This window comes from Danio rerio, chromosome 1 (genome assembly GCF_052040795.2).
Source record: "Danio rerio strain M-AB ecotype USA chromosome 1, GRCz13ab, whole genome shotgun sequence".
Lineage (NCBI taxonomy): Eukaryota > Metazoa > Chordata > Actinopteri > Cypriniformes > Danionidae > Danio > Danio rerio.
In genome coordinates, this window is record NC_141021.1 from 20336762 (window position 1) to 20360710 (window position 23949).

The 23949-nt window shown below is 35.6% G+C and overlaps 1 protein-coding gene and 2 long non-coding RNA genes across 3 annotated transcripts in view; 2 read left to right on the forward strand and 1 right to left on the reverse strand.

Annotated features, from left to right (window-relative positions):
• rnf38 (ring finger protein 38) overlaps nucleotides 1–23949 on the forward strand; it is a 65981-nt gene that overhangs the window by 25550 nt on the left and 16482 nt on the right. The window contains exon 3 of the mRNA XM_087237067.1: nucleotides 2128–2189. Coding sequence (XP_087093193.1) covers nucleotides 2128–2189 — 62 coding nt within the window. The remainder of the gene's footprint in view (nucleotides 1–2127; nucleotides 2190–23949) is intronic.
• Nucleotides 3086–6076, forward strand: LOC141385545 (uncharacterized). Its single transcript, XR_015476514.1, has 2 exons — nucleotides 3086–3310; nucleotides 4098–6076. It is a non-coding gene; the product is annotated as an uncharacterized LOC141385545 (long non-coding RNA).
• Nucleotides 7725–10185, reverse strand: LOC147846788 (uncharacterized). Its single transcript, XR_015476513.1, has 2 exons — nucleotides 7818–10185; nucleotides 7725–7771 (listed from the first exon to the last, which is right to left on the reverse strand). It is a non-coding gene; the product is annotated as an uncharacterized LOC147846788 (long non-coding RNA).

The window sequence follows — 23949 nt, forward strand, 5'->3', positions numbered from 1 at the left end:
GCATTTTTTAAATTTTAAATTCAACCGCAAACGGCCTTGCAATGCACAGGTCTGATATTTTAAGTCAACAAATGGGGACTTTCACATAATGAAACTGAGACATGAGAAAATAGAGACATGCAATTTGAAAGGGATTAGGGGTGTGTGAATAATCTAAATCAAATCTCAATCGCATTTTGTAACGTTGTGATTAGTTACAAGAGGCTGCAATATGAAATTAAATATATTTATTATACAGTCTTACTAGCCAATTGTGTGAGCACACTTTCGTTCTGCCCCATCAGAATTGTATACCAATCAGTAATAATTGACAAATTAATATCAAAGGAAAAACCAAAAAAAAAAATATGGGAATATTTTGGTTTCAAAGTCACAGACACTGAACAAAAACAAGTCATTTTTAAGAGCTTCTGTTGCAGAATTGTTGCCACGAATTACAGATAATTGAGCTGGAGCTTGACTACAAAATTAAATTGAAAATCAAATTGCAATCGCAATATCTTTCAAATAAATCGCAATTAGATATTTTCCCCAAATTGCACAGAACTAGAAAGTATGCACACTGTTTTCCAGGTGCTGCCAGTTGAAAAAATCCAAACATTTTATTGTGCAGTGAGCAAAGTCATGTGACCGGAACCAACCAGGCAGCTTCACACTTGGTAAATTACACAGTAATAAAGGTAAACTAATACCCTTAGATTAACAGTTTAACAAATGCAGAAACAGATCCTCTCTCAGTGATGATCATTACCTCACATTCTACCTGAATTCAGTGCACTTTTTCAGCCCAACACAGGCTAGAATTCTCTCACTGAACATAAAAAATAAATAAATAAATGAATGAGTAAATAAAAATGAACTAAGATGAAGCATTCAAACAAACATCCCCGTGGCATTAATATGATGTTGATATCTTGATGCTGGTTTTAAAATACTTTTTGTTTAAAATTGTTTTTTTTTTTTTCTTTTTTTTTACTTAAGAGTTTTTAATGAACGTTTATCAAATAGTTTCACTGAATTGTATTTTATTATTTTTTTTTAAACTGATTGCCTGGCTCTCTAAAACCATCCCAGAGTCTAACGTGCCCCCTTGGAAAAAATGATTTGCCCACCCTTGCATTAAAGGCACCACATCTAAAATAAATTCCATGATAGACCCTGATAGATCTCACTTTGGATGGGATAATCAGTATTTTGACACATTTGTCTAGTAGTTGGTTGCGCTTGCTTTTTTTTCCCATTTTATTTTTTGGCTCATGTGCTGTCAGTATCCTCCTCATACCCAGGTTCATCTCTCTCTCTTTCTCTCTCTCTCTCTGTTATCTGACAGTCGTCAGTCACTCGCTCGCTCTGTCATTGAGAGAAAAGAGACTAAAAAGAACTTATGGTGACAGAAAATAGAAGCACGAGTTCAAATAAAAAGCTTTTTTTGTGGATACTTCACACACTCCTCGTTCCTACACACGAGCCTCCTTGTCCTTGGAGATTTTTTTTGGGGAGTGTTCAAGGGTAATCCTGTGCTCGTCTGATGAAACGTTCGCAGAGACACTGGAAACACGCAAACAAACACAGACGAGTGTAAAAATGCAAAAACAAAGAGCCAAAGACAACAAAAGGCTTTGCATGTGTTGTCATGAAAGCCCCATGCTATAATCTAGGATTAATGTATTTTATTATGTTTCTCTCCATCACCACAATAACATGTTGTCATCGTCATCAATAGGCTAACGTTCCAAACGAAAGCACCTTTAACATTAATTAATCAGATTGACCCAAGTAAATACGGTTTATCCTTTACAAACAACAATTCTAATGTCGTATTACTGGAGCTTATACCCCAGCGTTACCCTTTCGGAGATCGTTTGGAGCGTGTGATGGTGATTTAAATGATGGTGATTTGTACTTACATTAATGTAATAACACACCAGGCGAGATTAAAGTAGTGCCCAGATGTCTCAACATGCTGCAGATATCCTGTAAAGCTGCTGGATCAAGATTCTGTTATTGGACCTGTTGAAACTGTTGACTGCCAAACATGGCTTACAAGCTGTAAATAATTATTGCTGTATCGCATGATTGTAGTGTTTTTAGCTGTCGACTTCAACTGTTCTTCTGCTCTCTCTATAGGTGCCATGGGAGGAGTTTACCACTATCATTCAGAGCATGCGTGCGCAGATGCCACTGACAAGGTAAGACATCCTCAATGCTTATAGCCTGCAATGTAGACAAATAAACCGCATTTGCAGGGGATTTAGCTGGACTACTAAAGGCTTTGGACTACAAATCGAATGACAGTCAATGCTTTGACTTGACTATTTGCATGGTTTTGTGATGTTTTATCTTGTATGGCTTGTCTGTTTAAAGAATAGCTCTTGCACAAAACAGACTGTAAGCATACATTTTGTGAACAAAGCATAGGGTGCGTCTCAAACAGCTCCCGTGTTCATGAGGCTGGACGATTTGGCCTAAAATCAACATCCTAATTAATTGAACATTTGAATTTGACTATAATTAATGTACGATTATTTTATTTATTTAGTTATTTATTTTTTGCACTCATAGTTCACTGACGGGTTTTGTACAGTAAATTTGTTCACATACTACTAGTGAGAGATTTGTGAATGAAGGGAGCATTACTTGATTTTAAAATAATTTAGGAAACACGCACTAGATCTACTATCTATGACTATTTAGTAAACATCAATGCAGAATGACTGAAATTAAAACGCATTGCCTCACAGTCACTTTTTTTTTCTTATAAAATAGTGAAAATAAATAACTTGCAATTTTTTAAAGCAAAATCAAGTGTTTTTTCATATTAAAAGTGGAAAAAGTAGGCAGCATTTCTACTAAATAAAATAAAACAAATATTTTCATGTAAATAATAATAATTTTGGAAAATAATGGAAAATATGCCCTCTCAAAGAATCTCTAGTACAGCTTCTAATCATCGTCAATGTAGTGCAAAGTAAGGCTCAAGAGTGGTCCATCATCCTACCTGACCAGAGATCAGACGTGTCTAGATGGCAGCAAAAGTATAAATCAGCCTTTTAAGTCTCTAAAACCTTCTGCATTGATTGATTGTCCTTGCCTTGCGCGTAGTTGTGCATTTACGCTTCTGTATGTTGTTTGTGTTGCTCTGCAACAACACTTCGGAAACTCTAGCTGGCAGTGGGTTTTTAAGGACCTCTGTGTCGTTTTTCTTTGTGAAGGTTTATTTTTTTCTGAATGCAACCTTAATTTATAAGAAGCTAAAACTCGCTCATTTATGGGTGGAAACCAATGCACGTGCAACAACTTTAATCATAAGGTAAACACAAAACAAAAGTATCCATCTGGAGCTCCTCCACAGGCTTCACACCTGTAAACACTTGCTCCAACGGGCTTGCTGCTGTCCCATAGCTATTCGGGTCGATCCAAACCGACCAATCACAGAGCTTGTGCTACGCCTCGTTGTAAATAATTTTATAGTGTCAAATAATTTTATATTTTTTTTCAGTGGACTGAAAGATTTGTCTCTGTTCAGAAGCGTGAAGCAAAAATCATGTGAACCATACCATCAAACATAACGGCAGATGAGAGACGTTTTTCTAAAAACAATCTGTTATTTATATTTAATATTAAGGATCATGGCTAGACAGGTTAAAAACAATCTAGCAGATTTCAGTCGATTTATAATTGTTTAATGGTTGATGTTGCTTGTAGTATAAAAATCCAATTAAATAGCTATAATGTACTTTTAAAAACGTCATCAATTTGATATATCGAAACGTTTTGTTCTGCTGCTGTTTATAAATTCCAGTTTTGATGTTGTATACGCTATATGAGAATATTCTCTATATGAGAATATTCTCAGGTCACACTGTGTCCCAATGTGTTGTCAACCAAGCTCATCATTTAATTACCAGTACATACATTTGTGTACACCACCTACCGATCCATGATTGAGACACACCCATACACATGAGGCTTACTGTATAACAGGAGCGTCTAACTCCGTTTCTGGGGGTCGCAGCTCTGCACAGTTTAGCTTTAACCCTAATTAAACACACCTGCTCAAACAAATTGAGTCCTTCAGGCTTGTTTGAAACCTACAGGTAAGTTTGTTGACACAGGGTTGGATCTAAACTCCAGTTTGACACCCCTGCAGTATAACATACTGCTGTTAAGTCTTGATATATTTAAAGGCACAATATGTCAGATTTTCTTTTCATTAAAATATTCAAAAACCATTAGAACTTTAATGTGAATCACTAGCATATAAATGTTTTTCATCACGGTGTTAGAACAGTTGCATTATTTCCGGAGCTCTGAGGTTTCTGAGAATAACTCTGATATGCACAAACGTACTCATGGCTAATGAGAGCTTTGTAATCTGCGTCTATATAAAAGGTGTTTGGTGTGTTAGAGCTGGATTTGAAATTGACACACTTGGCATTGCTTAAGGATCTGGCAGGAGCACGTCTGCAGAGAGCAGCATATGTTTGACGAGTGTGACGGAAAGCTTTTAAAGTCAAGGTTGTGTGGAAAGCCCTTATTTGGAAATGGTTTGGGTGGGTATTATGCAAACAACTGAACTTATGCTCGTAATCTCTCATTTAGAACAGAGTTTCTCAACCACGTTCATAGAGAACCACCAGCACTGCATGTTTTGGATGTCTCTTTTGTCTGTCAGACCTATTATAGGTCTTTCAGTCTGGTCCTTCAGGAGTGTGGTTGAGAAACACTGATTTAGAATATTCCAGACTCACTAACATTAGATAGAGTTTAAAGTCTTTCTGTGAAGCGGAAGTTGCAGAGAATTTTGTTTGAGTATGTTGATGAACTTACAACTGAAATTGAATATTGTGTACAGGGTGGAGCTTGCTTTTGCACATCATCCATTTCTAGTAAACTGTAGGTTGTTTTTAATCCAAATAATAACCATCTAGTTTTGTCACAAGGGTTGCATTTATTTTTCGTTCAATCATTGAACTTACCATTAACAAACGTTCACCACTGCTGCGCATCTTGATGTTCATTTTATGATTGTGCATTCCGCCGAAACGCCAGTAAAGACATGGATTACTGCAAAACAGGACAGAAATTTCATTGCAGTGATTACACATGGCAGAATACGTTATTTATATTCTCCTGGATTTTGTGTGGTGGTGTTTGTATCTGATTTCTACATAACATGTTAACATATCCTGTATATAAACTTTATTGGTGCTGTCAAACGAATTATCGCTTTCAAAAAAAAAGATTGCACACATGGATGTACTGAATGAATGTTTATTACCTGCCGCCTTCCATTTTTTCAGCCAGTTTTTTAACTTTCCCACCATTATGAGCAAAAACTTTTGGAATAAAAGCTGTTCGACTTTTCTTATTTGTGCCTATTTATATTTTATAAACCATATAAAATAGAACGATTTTGATAGCGATTTCTATGTTGAAAAATCACTTCCTGCCCTCCATTTGAATCTCACGCGTCATAAATGACGTCATGAGAAAACAACCTTATGGGTAAGAGGGGTGTGGTTAAGAATACTGTGGCTGAAGCCATCGAACTGACGTCATCAGAGGTAGATCGCCACAAAAAAAAACGCAGAAGCAAATGGTCAGATTTGATTGAAGGTTACCAAAACAAATATTTTCTCTGTGGATTAACTTGTATTAATTGTTCACCTAAAGAATAACAATATGCGCTAGCAAAATAAAGATAGTCATTTTTTATTTCAAACTTTAAGAACAAATTGCTGTGTATATGCATGTAACGAATTTGACGCCATGTTTAGGCGTTCAACGGTGCAAATAAATAAGAATAAACATCAAAAATGGTACCGAAAATCGTTTTTTATACTTTTTTTAGTATCGTATCGAAGTTCGAAATTCCAGTCTTATGACAACACTTGAAGAAACCACCTTTTAAGAACATCAACCTGGAGTACTTATTATTTTAGGATATGAAAAGTTCAGATTTAAGATTCCAAATACTGTTTGGGGTCAATGTGTGTGTCGCATTATATACCAAGAGTGTGTGTACATTAAGCCTATGGCTAATAAAAGTCTAATATTTTTCCACCCTCAGAAATTCTAATATTCTCCTATTTGAATGCCATAAATCCATAACGTTCATAGAGCGATGAGGAAAATGTCATTCTGTCACTGCTAGTCTTTTAAAATCGAGAGTGAAAAGGGAGGGAAGGCAAAAACAAAAGACTGTTCCTGCCCTGTTTTACTCCACAGTGTTTACTGTCAAAGAGAGGAGGAGGGCCAGCTGAATGCAGCTCTGTGATTGGCTGGAGCAGCCTCTGGGGCCGGACCCAGCCCTGTGAGGGAGGGAAAGGGGGAGGGGGAGGAATGTGAGCGGGCGGCAGGAGAGGAAGAAGGGATGATGTGAGAGAGGGGAAGAGGAAAGGGGGAGCAGGGGCACTAATGATTTCACCTCCAGCTGTGGGACACAGAGAGGGGAACAGTGGCAGAGAAATGGATGGCTGTCGAAATGAAGGGAGTGGAAAAAGACCGGTGGGGCTTTGTTGATGCGGGGCGAGGGACTGAGTTATGGCCGAAGGAGACTAAGGGAATTTAGTCTGTATTTCTGAGAGGATTTTGTCATGTAAAAAAAGAAAAAAAAAAAGAGGCTTGAATGGTTTTGCTGCTCTAGCTCTTAGTGGTAGAAAAGAAACCAGGCCAACAACCCATACAGTTTCCTGTTTTGACAAATGTGTGTGGGTATGCGTGTTTAAGGGAGAACAACGCACACACACACAGAACAGAAGAGTGTTTGGGCCCATGGGTAACCACGTCTCATCCTGTGTGTGCTGACTGTTCAGAACTAAACAAAGCATATTTAGGGTGTGTGGAGCCGATTGGAAAGCTTTGAGCTCACTGCTGGTCGTCTATGTGAACAGCAGAACAGGACGTGTTGGCTCTTGGGAGGTCCTGAATATAGAGTGCTGAAACTGAGACGTGTGTGTCCATTCCTAGGCCTCCGCACACGCAGAAACAAGCTCTCTATGGCGGAGAATGTAAGGCGGCCTCAAATGGGTTTGCCTGTCAGAGGGAGGAAAAGAGGGAGGAGAAATGAAAGGCTGGAAAATAATGAGACTGAGGAAGAGATGAGGGGGGACCCGCTTATTCGGAGCACTTTCATAAAGTCCCAGCGTTTGAAGAACAGTCACCCAGCGCAAGGACTCTATAGACTCAGCCTATTAAATATTAAAGTATTACACTGAAACAGAAGCACATTGTGAATTGGCACATCAAAGCAGCTCTTCGGTTAGGCGTGCGAGGATGTGGAATCTCCTGCTGGTTGTTGTTTGCGGAGGTTGGGAAATGCAGCATCTCGTGATGTCAGGGCCTGGCAAAGTAGTGCAGTTTTGTGCTTTCATATTTCACCTCCAAATGCACCTGTTATTTGAGAGAATGTAAAAGCCTTTCAGCACACCAATTTTATATCATTACATTATTGGGTAGGGATGTCTCACAATGGTTGATCAATATATGATTACACTGTTAAAGCGCAAGGTTCCACACAATTCATTCATGTTGTGTCAACAAAAATGGATTAAGTTGATGTAACATATTGAAGTGGATTGAACATAAAACAATTAGGTTGTCCCCAAACAATCTCAAGAACTGCATTTCGTCTCATTTTAAATAGGTTTCATCAAGCAGCAAAACGATTTGTGTACTACTACTACTACTACTACTACTACTACTACTGCTACCACTACTACTACTACCACTACTGCTACTGTTGCTACTACTACTACTGCTACTGCTACTACTACTACTACTTCCATTACTACTACTGCTACTACCATTACTACTGCTGCTACTACTTCTACTACTACTTCCATTACTACTACTGCTACTACCATTACTACTGCTACTACGACTACTACTACTACCATTACTACTGCTGCTACTACTACTACTACTACTAATAATAATAATAATAATAATAATTAGAATAATAATTGTTGTTTAACCATTTCACTTATTATTTATTTATTTATTTTTGCTGCAAAAATTTGACACCACCAAACAGGGAAAAATCAACGTTGCAAGGCATGTTTACTATTAAAATAAATTAAAATTGTTCTCTTCAAAAATGGATAAATAAAAATAAATAACAACTGCAACAATGAGTAATGAACAGTATGAAATGTATACATCAAAGAAGAAAAAATATATCATAATAAATATTTTGAAAATAAAATTTACTTATTAGTAGTTTTTTCCTATTTTTGCACAGAATTTTGTAAAATATCTGCCAATTTATGCACATGTATCATAACTAAAAATTAAACTAAATATGAAATACCTTTTTTACTTTTATTCAATGTTTAAATGCAAATCAAATTAGATCTACTTATTTGGTAAACAAAGCAAGTCTCATGTAATATATCTACTAAAAGACAGCAATTTTTACCGTACAAACTGTATTGTAAATACATCATATGTAAATGTTCATATAAGTCAATTACATTGCTGAAATTAATTTAAAAACTGAATAATATTAATTTGCACACATTTAAACAAGTAAATAATTGGACCCAATGGTGGGCTTAAAATTTAAGGAAATCTGTGGATTTCTGCGGGTGCAGATTCTTTGTGGCCCTACTTACTAGTAAATGAAAGTTTGCAGCATCAGAGAAAGAAAAATGTAAATCACATTCGTAAAGGACAATTTCTTCTATAACAATAGGGGGGACAGAAATCATCTAATAAAAGCCTTGTTTAAATGTCAAACCAGAATTTAGAAGTAAATTCACAAGAGGAAAATAAGTGATCGAATGTTTCTGGAAGATTTGAACAAAAGCTACACATGTCAACATCAAAGTTAAATCGTCTTTGAACAAACTCATTCACACAGTATATCCTAAACAAAATTCTGTAATGAGTCTCCTTAACCTTAGGTGCTACAGGATATTTAAGATAAAAAAACACAGTTTTTTTCCATGCATTATGTTGATTATTAAATTGTCTTTATTTTCTTTATCTGCTTAAGAAATTTTAAATTCATTCTCAGTTTAAAGTTTCAATTTCTGATTGCACCCAGACTAATTATACAGGCCTTTTGTTTTATTTCTAATTATGGCATAATGAAATAATTGACACCATCAAGCGTGCTTTCAGAGCTTGTGCAATAATGTTGCTACATAAAGAAACTCCAGTGGATTGGAGGTTTTACAGCTGTGCTACATTTAAAGAATATGCTATTACTGTTGATTAAATGCTGAGCCTAAAATCAACATAATACATTATTCACTAAAGTTCAATCAAGTTTGTATAAAAAAAAATTTTTTTACGTCTCCACTACAATGTTTTCAAAATGATCAGCATTTACACATTTCTGTGAAAACTGCCAAAAACAATGTATTACATATGGCAGGCTGGTTTTTGCCACTGTCACCTTGTTACTAAACAGTACCTGTTGAAAAGTGATGATGTGCCATCAGTGGCTTGACACTTATGTCTATATATAATCAGTTGTGTGTGTGTGCAATTGATGCAGCTCCGCTTGGATGTATGTTGTGAACTAAATCCATATTTTTCTGATAAAGCAAGTATGCCACTATGGTTGTGTATGTTTGTTTAAAGAATTATTATTATTATACGTTTTATTACTAAAAGCATTACATTTGCCTGGGTTTAGCATAGGGTTAAGGAACTGATCTTGTAAAAGAGTTGTTGTTTTAATCCCACAAGGCACGTCCCTGAACAACCACCATTGTGCCCTCCTCACAAGGCACTTAACCTCAGATTTCTAAGTGTACTGTTGGGTAAAAGTCACTTTGGGTAAAAGCACTAGGGACACATAAGTACCATGAGACTAAGAGCAAGTACCAAGTGGTAACAGAACCCTATACCCTTGCAGTTTGCCATGTTCTGAGTATTTTAAGAAATCCCTATGGTAAAGAGATGCAAATTGTTTCCATCTAATGGAAGAATGCATACTTGACTTAGTTGCACAGGGTGTTGGTCTGCTTGCTCAACAACAGCTCTACGAATGGTCTCAATGAGACACCATAGTTAATGTTGGGAGTTCCCTGTGCTCTGCAACCGTCTCAGCTACCTTCATCATCATGGCTGATTCACATAAGTCCAGCTGTAAAGCGTGCTGTAAATATGTCCATTCCTGCCTTCAGAAGTTGATAATCTGAATGTAGACGTGTAACAACTGTGACAGACAAAACAAAACCAGAACAAACAAAAAAACGAAACAAAAAAAACTAACCGAAAAAATAACTAAAATGAGATTTAAAAAACAAAACTGGAAACAAAACAAAACCTATCCAAAACAAAAATGCAAAACCCATGTGGCGCAGTAGGTAGTGCTGTCGCCTCACAGCAAGAAGGTTGCTGGTTCGAGCTTTTTCTGGGTCAGTTGGCGTTTCTGTGTGGAGTTTGCATGTTCTCCCTGCGTTCGCGTTCGCGTGGATTTCCTCCGGGTGCTCCGGTTTCCCTCACAGTCCAAAGACATTCGGTACAGGTGAATTGGGTTGGCTAAATTGTCCATAGTGTGTAAGTGTAAATGAGTGTGTGTGGATGTTTCCCAAAGATGGGTTGCGGCTAAAAGGGTTTCCACTGCCCTAAAAAAACATGCTGGATAAGTTGGCAGTTATTGCGCTGTGGCGACCCCAAATTAATGAAGGGACTAATCGGTAAGAAAATTGATGAATGAATGAAAAACTAAAACCCAAAAACAGAACCCACCCAAAACAAAACCACAAAACCCACACAAAACAAAAAGCAAAACAAAACAGCACCCACTGAAACTGATCCAACAAGTTAACGCATCATAATAAGTTGATTTTACCCATTCATTTTAATAAATCAAATGCTGTGTACCTCATCTATTAACTACTTCTTCTGGCAGAGCGGTGTAAAATGGACAAAACAAGTTGACTTTATATGATATCTTCCGTATTTATAGTAAAGACAATAATTTTAGCATGGCTTTATTTTAAAAATCTGCCCAAATTTGTGCAAATGTTTTTCAAGTGTAACCAAGACAATACTATTATACAGCAGAAATGTACTTCTTAAAATATTAAATATTGAAATATAAAAATTTAAAGGAATATTACAGTTTTAGTCAGTTTTTTATTTAATAGGTAATCCTGTACAAAATTCCTAAATAAGAAACTTTCAAATGTCTTTCATTATATTTGTTAATATAAAAAGAAATGAGGAATTTTGTTTATTCAGTTTCATTTTAAGTGTACATTTTAATAACTTGTAAAGTATTACATGCAAGTAATATTATTATTATTATTATTATTATTGTTATTGTTGTTGTTGTTGTTGTTGTTGTTGTTGTTGTTGTTGTTGTTGTTAATTTTAAGACACCAAGTCTTAATGTTAGAGCAAATTGTGCAGCCCTGCGAGCAACGACAACTAAATCTACAGATCCCTGTTTATCAGGGGGAATAATTTTTTCTTCCAAAAAATGCAGAGCTGGTACAAGCAATTCCACAGTCATATCTGCTCATTTTTAACATTGCAGTTAAACTCCTAAATGCTCCTCACATACAAACTCTATAAGTTGAATCTGTCTCATAACCAGAATCTGTAAACCCCCCATGATTTCCAGCTCCGGTTTATACCCACAGCAGAGCTGACTGCTCTCGGATCGCACGGATACAGTGGCTGGGTGTTCAGCACTTTGCCAAGCTGCCTCACAATAGCAGTGGTTATTCCCTGTAGACACTGCGGCCCCCCAGGCACAGAGCACTCGCTATTTGTTGAGCATGTGATGGCGGGTTCTGGAGCTCTAGTTTTAAAGCTGGATTTTGAGCTCTGACATATACATGTGGCACTAAGAACTGTTTTTATGCTCCACTATAATGAATATGGTCACACTGCATACGTTTACATGGACAACGACATTTTAATATTAGACAGGACCCATACAGTGATTTATAATCTACAATGTAAAACAGATTGTGAGTATTTAAAATAACTGTAACTTGATCGTCACACAAGACGTGGAACATTTCCATTTTAATTACTTTATCAAAGTAGTATTACATTATTATGATTGTGTATTACTTTTCTACCAGATATACACAGCTTTAAAGCTATTTGTACCTGCTGTCGTCTGATTGCCATGACAAATGATTAACTGTATTTGAAGCTTTCGTAAAATTAAAAATCAAGCACTCAACTGTATATGCTATTATAACCAAGACTTTTACTGTAGAGTGAATGTTGTATGGCATCACGTGGGGATTTAATGACGTGCCATTAATCAATCTATGTACTAATAACATAACTCTGGGCGATAAGTTGAAAATCCAGCCGACGGAATTTCCCCATGTAATTTATTGCAATTTTTTAAACCTATTAGTACTAGGAGGAGATAAGTAAATACATAATAACATTGAAAAATAATATTATAAATTATAATATTATTTTAAAAATTGTTTAATAATCTAATCCACAATAATGATCAATTTTGTGAGGTTTTGATTTTAGGCCAGCCTTGCTACAAAATGTACAACGACGAGACTTATGTGGAACAATGTACATATTTCAGCGGCAATATTCGCATTGATATGGCAATTTACAAAATAACTGCGTTGTTGTCACTTTTGTTGTTGTAGTAAATGATAAAAACAACAGTAAATAATGATTTTTTGTTGTATTTGTTGTTGTTTATTATGTACAACAACAAAAGTAAATAATGATTTTTGTTGTTATTTATTATTTACAACAACAAAGGTAAATGAAAATTTCACAACAACATTAACAACAACAGTAAGTGATCCTTTTTGATGTTGTTGTTTATTATTTACAAGGACAACAACAATAAATGATCATTTTTGTTTATTTACAACAACAACAAGTGATCATTTTTGTTGTTGTTTATTATTTACAACGACAACACCAGTAAACAATGATTTTTGTTGTTGTGTATTTAAATAACAACAAAAGTTAATGATAATGCTTTGTTATTTTTTATTTACAACAACAAAAGTCAATGATATTTTTGTTGTTTATTTACTACAACAACAATAAATTATTATTTTTGTTGTTGTTTATTATTTATCACAACAACAAAAGTAAATAATGATTATTTTTGCTGTTTATTATTTACAACAACAAAAGTAAATATTTTTGTTTATTGTTTACTACAACAAAAATAAACAATGATAATTTGTGTTTTTCATTTGTTGTTGTTGTTAAGTGTAAAATTTACATAATTTTTAGTTTTGATAAATACAATATTTTGAAAAATGTTACGTTCTGAAAGGATGCTGTTAATTCAACCCAAGTTTGTGTAAGAGGTTTTGTAATTAAATTTGATTGTGTAATCCAAACATTACTGTCATACAGCAAAAATTAGTGTTTTTAATATATAATTATTGTTATTATATATTTTTTATTATTATTCAATGTTTTGCTAATCTTCTGCTTGCATGTTATGTCCACATGAGCGTGTTCAGATTTTCTTCTCCACCCCCCTCACCCACTCCTCTCCCAGCCCAAACACGGATGTACAGCCCCATTAATGTTTCATACTAATGGACCTGTCTGACCGGGTTTGGACAGATGTGTGTGTCTGTGGGTGTTTGCGTTGTGCATCTTGGATGCTGTCTGGCTTTGCACCGAAGTGCTTGTCTTTAGATGTGCCTTTTGTTTTTCCTTTATTTGTCAATGCCTTGTAATTTGTGGGTGTGTTCTGTTCACTTAGTTGTAGGTTAAGGACAAAATTGACAACCTGGCTTTAAGGATTTTTTTGACTGCACTCTTTTGGAAAAATATTTTGGGATTTACAATGATGTCATAGTGTATGTCAGTATAATTCATTCACTTTCCTTCGGCTAAGTCTCTTTTATAGGTCGCCACAGAAGGATGAACCGCCAGCTATTCCAGCATATCAAGTCAAAGTCAGCTGTATTTTCAATTAAACTATGTTTACAAGACATACAAAGAAATTGCGTTACTCTCAGACCCTAGGTGCATAACAGTAATAATAATAGTAATACAAAAAGTGTATGTATATATGTGTATGTATATATATATATATATATATATATATATATATATATATATATATATATATATATATATATATATATATATATATATATATATGCACACACACACGCGCACAAACACACACACACACACACACACACACAATAAATACAATCACACATAATATAATCTAAAAATATAAGTAAAAATAAAAATTGTAAAGTATAATTACACTTAAGGGCATATGGAAAGCAGTGCAAACCAGAGTGCGCAGATGCAAAACAGTATATAGTGCAACACATGTTTTATACATCACATGCCCTTCCAGCCACAACCCATACTGGGAAATGTCAGTATAATACAGTTGCTTTTGTTTATATTAGTTACCTTGTGCAATTGAATACACTTCTAAAGCATTAAATAATATTGATTGGTGATATATTAGTAAATAATTTGTGGCGTATTGAAGTGCATTTCCAAAAAAACTTATTTATGAAATTGTTTACAGATTTTGATTTTGTTACCTGAATTTATTTTCGCAAGTTAATCACGTTTCAGCTTCAGTTTTATTGAAATACAATATTAAATTGTATGATTTGAGTCCGTTATAGTCAGTGTGATCTCAACATTTTGTTATTATATCAAAACGATCAAGATTTTGTCAATGAGCATTAACAAAAGGTAATGTTAAAAGTTTTGTTAACATTAGTTTAATAACTAATGTTCCCAAATGATGAAACCTTATAGTAGTGTCTTGGCAAGCTCATTTTAATTTACAAAACCTATGTTGCTGTTTTTTAATCATCGACTCTAGCTTATTTCATCATATTGGAATAAAATTGATCAAATACTGTGTAGATGATATGATATATTGTTTAATCTCAGGGACACTGAAATAGCTCTGGCTTGTAGCAGTTAAACTTTTATCAAAATGAAAAATTTTGTTTTCTTAGGAAAAAGATATGTGACTCTGTAATAATTTTTTACGTTGCATCTTTGTTTGCTGATTTACCTCCAGAGGGTGCATATTAGGACCTAAACAAACATTAAAATATTGAATTAATACAACTACTACTACTACTATTGCTATTGCTAATGTTGCTAATACTACTACTAATATTCATTCATTCATTCATTTTCTTGTCGGCTTAGTCCCTTTATTAGGTCGCCACAGCGGACTGAACTGCCTACTTGTCCAGCACAATTTAGCCTACCCAGTTCACCTGTGTCGCATGTCTTTGGACTTGTGGGGGAAACCGGAGCACCCGGAAGAACCCACACAAACACAAGAAGAACATGCAAACTCCACACAGAAACGCCAACTGACCCAGCCAAGGCTCGAACCAGCTTCTTGCTGTGAGGTGACAGCACTGCCTACTGCGCCACTGCGTCACCTACTTCTAATATATAATCATTTAAAAAATATAAACTATAATAATAATAATACAACATATTAGGACTGCACAATATATTATTTGAGTATTGATATTGCAGTTTGTGCGTGTGCAATCGCAGGATTTGCAATTGTGGAGACAATGCAGAATTGAATTATTAAAATGTGACCGTTTATCATCTGCTAAGTGTTTTAAGGCCTGTGGATTTGTGAGCATTTTAAGAAAGTTTAAAGCATTTAAATAGTGCATAAAGAAGTTTAATAATAGATAAAGATTTCAATTTCTGAAAACCATAAATCACCATTAATTTCACTTATGTGTTTTCTCCATATATATATATATATATATATATATATATATATATATATATATATATATATATATATATATATATATATATATATATATATATATATATATATATACACTAGCTTACATAAAAACTATAATTATATTTCACTCCCTTGCAAAACAATCCCAATAAATCTAAATGAATGACTTTCCAAATAGAGCTATTTAAGTCATCTGGTGAATTTGTATTTATATCACAACATATATTGCAAAGAAAAAACAATATTGCAGTCAAATTTTTCCAATATCTTGCAACCCTACAATATTCAATATTACACCTCTCATATACTGAGCTGTGCATGTGTTTTTCATATCATAATGCTCCTCTCACTCTCCTTCTCCTCCAATAGCAATAATCTATGTATGGCTGCTTTAGAATGTTTCAGGTATGCTGCCCATCCATGTCGGGGTAGGCAGTCACTGGTTTGGGCTGGTTTAAATGTCTCCAGGCTGTTCTTCAGGCACTGTTCATAGCTGATCATTTTCAATTCTGCACTTTCCCCCTCTCAGCTCCACCCTGCAGCCTCCAGGGGCTCTCTCCTGTCCTCCCCCCTCTGTCCATCCATCTACACCCCCTCCAGTGTCTCATCCCTCCTTTCACCTCTCTCTCCTGCCCTCCGCTTATGAAAAAAAACTCAGGGCTGAGGTCATTCTCTGCTTTTCTTCCTCCATCTGCAAATCACTGATTAATCACAATTAACAATTTTAATTGATTGACAGCTCTGATACACTCATACATGCAGGTATACGCTCTTGCATACAATAGTATGATATCCATGTTTTTGTTCAAAAGAACCATTTTACATGTCCAGGACTCACACCTTCATAAAAGTAAAGGCTAGCTGTGTAATTGTTGCGACTGTTTCCTATTCTGGGTCTTTCCACTACTCTTGAAAAGACTTCATGCTCATTATGAAGTTGTCATGCAAGCCGACAGTGTGACCATATGGCCATCAGAACAGGAGAAGGCATTTCAACACACTGCTAGATTTAATATCCAGCTTTAGAACACGGCTGTTAAATCTTCCATAGCTGTGCTGAAAGTGACATCTTCAACTTATCAAGGCTCTGCTCTGGTAAAACACTGTACCTGTATATGAACTTAACTTGACTGTGTGCATATGCATCTCATGAGAATACATATATTAACCACATTTAATGTAATTGTATATCGGTGATCCTAAAACAGCACTGGATTTTAGCAATTGTAAAAATAAATAAAAACTCATTGTTTTCTCATGAAAAAGCTATAGAAGATGCTCAGTAAAAAATAAATCCGTAAAATTTACGGTAAAAAAAACGGCAGCTGTGGTTGCAAGTATTTTACAGTAAAAATACAGTAAAAATTGTTAAAGTAATTTCTCATTTTTACAGTAAACTACCATATTTTATTAATTTATAATATATATATATTTATTGTGATATGTCTGTATTTTGAATTGGCAACATCCACACATCTTTTGTTACACAAATAGACACGTTAACGCAGCCATATGCAGGTGGTGATGAGAAAGTTACATAAATAAACCAATGCTCATCAACTTTTCCCACAAGTAGAAAAGTGTATCATTGTCATTCACACAGCTACTTAACACCAGTATGGTAACACGCATAAAATAAAGTCATGAAATAAACATTGTTTATCAACATTAGATGTAGCAACTCTCTAATGTACATAACTGATACAACTAAAAAGATCCATAATAATGTCAACAAAAAGCATAAAAAGTGATGCATCATGCAGGGAATTCTGGAAAAGTCAGTCTAAGGTTTTTCACCGTGTATATTAAGTAAACATACTGTTAACCAAATTACAGATTTTAACCATTGCATTTTTACAGTTTTTTTTTTTTTTTTTTTTTTTTTTTTTTACCATTGAAATCATGGGCATTTTTTATAGTGTGTCATAATTTTTTAAGTTGCATCCTATTTAGCTTATTTACCTTCAGGGGATGCATTTTAGTACCTAAAAATACACTAAAATGGTCTTTAAAAAATAGTTTTTTTTTCCTTAATGTTTGCTACTACTAATACTGCTGCTAATTCTAAAACTACACTACTGCTGATAATTTGATTTATACTTTATATTTTCTGTACTTGAAATGAGCAGTGGGGGTAGTGTTCTTGTTTCCTTGGTGTATTTTTGTACCATACGAATCTAGTAATGATTTTACAAAGCAGCTTTGGTCATTTTTAATTGCGTTATAATTGTGTTCTGAAATGTATAATTTAGTGTTTGTGGTGTTAAGACTAAAGGCCTGGACACACTAAGTCGATGGTTGGCGATTGGGCTTCGTTGGTCTGGCTTGTCATTTTTCTTTTTTTTTCGTCAGAGCTAGTTGGCTCAACTCATTGAGCCAAATCAGCATTAGCCTTTTGCTGAAGAGAGCGTTTTGATTAGTTTTTTTAAAAACGAGTCAGAGCGCGAGTGTGATGTAGTAAAGTGGCATAGCAGCAAGTCAATTTAAGTTAAGAAGAAACAAAGAGGCGGGCTGTCTCTGAACATGGAAATCTTTCACTTTTCAGTTGGCTGTGGTCCATTTAGTATGTTCAAGGACAGGTATTTGGCCCAGATGGAACCAAACGTGAGCCAAACCGAGGCGACAACACAGTTGACTTTTGTCTGTGCTAGTTGTTTGGCGTCACCTTGCTTGTCAGTGTAATGCATTTGTACTTAATATAAAAATACAAAACTTTTTTTTCAAAATAGGGTTGGGCAATTTGGCTTACAATCTAAATCTCCATTCATTGATGAATTAACTCGATTATGATTAATGAACAAATATTTTATTTGTTTAATTTATTTGCCCTCATCGTTCACGGACAGATTTTATACAGATATTGCACGCAAGAGATATCTGAATATCGGTATATGAATAATGTCAGAAACACACACGGTCTACTATCTATGATTATTATTTTTTTGAACATTAACGTTGAACAACTGGAATTAATACACAGGGCTCGAAATTAACCTTTTTGCTTGGTAGCACCGGTGCTCCTAACTTTAAAAATTTAGGCGCATCAGCCAAAATTTAGTCGCACCACCAATTATGAGCACTGTTACTACAAGTTTTATACAAACATATTGATTGTATTTGAAATCAACACTAATCAAACTAACAAGCAAAAAAAAAATCATATATAACGTTATATGCAAGCGTGAGGAAAATATGTCTCAACAAAATCCCGTTATCACAAGAAAATAGATTTTTATAACAGAACTGAGTGACCAAAGCATACACGGAGCGCTCACCGGCCCTGCACGCACTGCTTGAATTAACGTGGTAACGGTATAACTAGTAAGATGTGTCATTATTTGCAACTGTAGATGCCATGGTTTGTAAAACATAATCTGTCAAGTGTTATGTTATCTTCATTCTCATCTTCAGCGCTTTACAATTTTTCGCAGTAGTAGCTCTCTCTGTCATCCGAAGCCAGAAGGCACTGAGTGATTGACAACTGATATTAACCAATCATTCGCGTTCAGTGCTAGAGCAGTGTTGGGCCAATATGAAGACCGCAAAGGCGGGGCAAGCATTACGGACTTGGATTTGTTTACTGCACCAAGTTGACATGACAACTGTTTTAAACCATTCCCGAGCGCTGCGTTTCGCGTTTCAAGTGCAGACAAAAAGCTTAGAGATGCATTCTGCGTGAATGTCTCCCGAATCCGCGCATGTGCTGAACATTTTGCAGTAAACAGTGGTCGCACACTACAATTTTAAACACTCGCAGAAATGCTCCCAAATATATTTCAAGGTCGCATAGATAAAATTTCGGGCGCATATGCGACCAAAATGGTCGCAATTTCGAGCCCTGATACACATATTACCTTAAACCTTTCTTATAAAAAGTGAAAATAAATAACTTGCACTTTTGGAAACAAAATACATTTCAGTGCTTTTCGCATTGAAAAATAACTCTTGTATATCCGGTAAATAATATTTTAAACAGCGCATGGCGCAGCTTCCAATCATCGTCAATGTAGTGCAAAGTAAGGCTCAAAAATGGGTCCATCCTCCTACTTGACCAGAGATCAGATGTGGCTGCAAAGTGGCCCCAGAAGTATAAATCAGCCACAGCCTTTAACAGAGCAAGGTCACGTTGTCTTCACACGCAGAAGGGATGGTAATTGAAAAGATCAACCTGGAGAAATTAGATCGATTATAGGTTCGATTGCTATTCGATTAATGCAGCCCTATTTAAAAACTTTTCCGATCTCGAACCAACAATGCATTAGGAGGAACCCTTTTCTGACAATGTTTAAGGAAAAATGCACATACATTTATAGGCAGTGCATGTTTTCATATTTTATTATTATTTACATTTTATGTAGCATTGGATTGGCAGTTCTGCTACTTGTGACATGTCTCATTCTGTCATATTCCAATGCCTTTCTGTCTATTAATTATGACAGTGATGGATGATGTATGGAAACAAGGTTGCCAAAGGCCAAAAACAATGTTATTTTCAAACATGCATATAATAACATTTTGTGTGTGTGTGTGAGAGGAGAATATAGAGCGTGTACTCTAGGTTGATGTCATTGTTTTGAATAGGATGCGGCAGCTGACTCAGACATTACTTTGCAAGGTCTCACCTCACTCACACAGACTACGAGACTGTTTTTATCTCATGGAAAATGAGATGAGAGGAAATAGAAGGTAGATCTGTTTCAGGAGATTTTTTTTTAATAAACCGGACTCAAATCCCTTCTCAGATAAGTCTGGCCTGCTCCCCAGCTGTTTCCTCTTACTGGTTTCTCACACACAAAGTCAGCGGCTGCTCTCTGTATCTCCACACTTGGCTTAACCCTGTTTTGAGTGAGCTCACTTTACCACCCACAGTGTGTGTGTGTGTGTGTGTGTGTGTGTGTGTGTGTGTGTGTGTGTGTGTGTGTGTGTGTGTGTGTGTGTGTGTGTGTGTGTGTGTGTGTGTCCCATGTGCTTCTCTCTGTAATCACACGTGTGTTCCTTTAGCATGGGCCTTTAGGTTACGTTTATACCAGTGCAATGTAGTTTTGAAATGGTGTTTTAAAATTAAAAAAATATCTTGCTGGCATTTTCACTTAATTTCAGTGATTCTATTCACACTACATGAATGAAAATGGATGTCAGAAGCTATCAAATTATAGTAAACAATTGTAGGCTATATTTCAGGGGTCACCAATCTCGGTCCTGGAGTGCCGGTGTCCCTGCAGGGTTTAGCTCCAACATGCCTCAACACACCTGGCTGGATGTTTCAAGTATATCTAGTAAGACCTCTATTAGCTTGTTCAGGTGTGTTTGATTAGGGTTGGAGCTAAAATCTGCGGGACACCGGCCCTCCAGGAACAAGTTTGGTGACCACTGCTATTTATAAATGAAATCAGTGGTATTAGTCTTATGGGCAGTGTGCCGATATGTAGCACAGCTTTGCTTCGAGTGTCCCGAGTTTGAATTTTGGCTCAAGGAGCTTTCCCAATCCCACCGCCCCCTTTCTCTCTCTCCAACTTAACTTAAATAATATAAAATAAATATAATTATTATTTAATATTATATTATATTATATAATATCTTATATAATATAAGATAAATAAATAAATATAAACTACATTTTAATTGAGAGATGAAGAGTCAGTTTTATATGGCAGAAATCTCTTTAAATGTTCCCTTTGATTAATAATAATAATTCCTCACATTTATATAGTGCTTTTTCTGGACACTCAAAGCGCTTTACAAATTTTTGGGGCTATCTCTTCATCCACCACCAGTGTGCATTATCTACCTGGATGACACAATGGCAGCTATATTGCGCCAGACCTCACGCCGCACACCAGCTGATTGGTGGAGAGGAGACGGAGTGATGAAGCCAATTATGATATGGGCATAGTTAGGAGGCCATGATGAGGTCAGTGGGCTCTTTTGCGAAGGACATCCTGGGATTTTTAATGACCACAGATAGTCAGTACCTCAGTTTACTGTCTCATCCGAAAGATGGCACTCACTGAGCAGTATAGAGTCCCCATCAATATACTGGGACGTTAGGACCCATACAGACAACATGTTAAGCGTTTACTGCTGATCTTTACTAACATCACTTCCGGCAGCAACCTAGCTTTCCCATGTGAACTCCCGTCCAGGTACTGACGGGGTCAGTAAAAAGAACTAGAGATGCAACAAACCCGATACCAGCGGCTGCACAGACGTGATGTTCGTCGCTTCGTAAAATTATTCTGTAATATTAAAAGTTTCTGTTTTCCCATTCTTCCGACTGAGTTTATTCTTTTGAGGGTAATGCTTTCAGTCCTGCGAATAGTTTGTAAAGCCTGGCTCATTGAGGTCAAAGTAGTTGATTTAAATTAATAAAAGTGAAACAGACGGGCGCAATATGGATTTCACTCCAATTTTATTTTATTTAACAGATCAGTTTGTGTTTTGATTAGTGTCAATAGTGCTAGCCTACAAATTTCAAAGAAAAATGTTAACCAGATTAATGTCATAACGAATGCTCAAATAATGTAGCTTAGTTTACAGCAAGCATAATGTTTTTAGTTAGATTTTGTCATCTGTCTTGTATAGTAGGCCCATAGGTCTGTTATTTTTAATAAATAAGATGTATTATTTGAGTATCACCAGAACTATAGAAACTTTGCCTAAAAAGGGGGGAAAAAAAGAAAAAACAGCACAGTATCGGGATCGGCTCTGTATCAACCAAAATTCAGAATTTTGGTTTCGGTTCGGTATCAAAGAAATGGTATCTGTGCGTCCCTAAAAAAAGAACAAAGAAATCTAGAAAAATACAACATTAAATTTAAAAACAACATAGTCTTGTGTGTATGTATGTATATACACATATCATGAGGAAATGTTAAATTGTGTTTTCGTGTCTAGTCAATAGTGTTCCAGCATCCACATAAAACACCTGGACAGATCATACAACCATTTTCTTTGCATGTATGTTTGCTGGACTGCAGGCTGCTTTATTATATTGGCAATGTTATGATAGATTATATGTTGCTATATTAATATTATTCTTCAGGCACAGTCTTAGACTTTTTCTCATTTTAACATGTTAACAACTCAAATTCCTGCTTTATTTTTGATTATACGGAAGACCTTGAGGGTTTTGGAGAGTCGGACTTAAATGTTAATAATGCATTAGTAAATGTTCAATTATAGTTAATAAATGCTGTACAAGTGTTGTTCATGATTAGTTAATGTTAGGAAATGCATTAACTAATGAACCTTATTGTAAAGTGTTACCCTGTAAAAAAATAATAATAAAAAGTTGGCTCAACTTAAAATTGTTAGGCAACTTGCAAACAGCTTTTTTGAATTGGCTGAACTTTTAACCCAAGAACTTTATTTGACAAATAGTCAACTAAAGTTCTTGGGTTAAAAGTTGAGCCAACTCAAAAAAGCTGTTTGCAAGCTGCCTTACAATTTTAGGTCAATTACAGTGAACAAAAATACACTCATGTAAACCCAGCCATAATTTCCATCTTGAAAGCCTTTGAAGGTATGTGGGTTTGTTCTTGAAACTTTGTCTTAGTAACTTGTTAGTCACCCAAAAGTGCTGTAGCAAGTCATTTATCCCTTTTCTGAATCCACCCCTCATAAATCGATGACTCTTCCAAACTAAGTAGACTTAAGTTTTGCCGAGCTCATCAGGTGGTAAAGTGTTCAAGAGTCACTGTGTGTGTGTTCATTCATGAGTAAGCACGTGTGTGTTGACTTCCAGTAAAAGGCGAGTGTTAGATGAAGCTGATATGATGTTGAGAATATTCTTGCAATGTTTGAGTCTTTGTTACACACACTGAGTCATGTGTCACTGCATGTTTTCCCATGTCTGAGAGGAGATGGCTAAATGTGTTTGAGTAACAACGGGTGAGCAAGTGTGTGTGTTTTGTTGAGCAACAGGCCGTGGGTTTCCTCAAACTTTCGGGAAGTGACCTCACACTGCCTTAGGCAACAGAGGCAGTGATGTCATTGACAGGAAATGCCACTGATGCCGCTAGGCACAATAGCTGCTTGTGCTCTCAATGGGCAAAAACAGATAGCATATGTACAAAACTGTTCAAACACAAAGGGTGATCATATAGTGGGAAAATAAAGTTACATAAAGTATGCCTTTTGTGGTGATTTTGATTTTATTGTATCAGTAAACATTATTTTTACTTTAATATTATAAATAATACTAATTATTATTATTATTATCATCATTATTACTACTACTGACG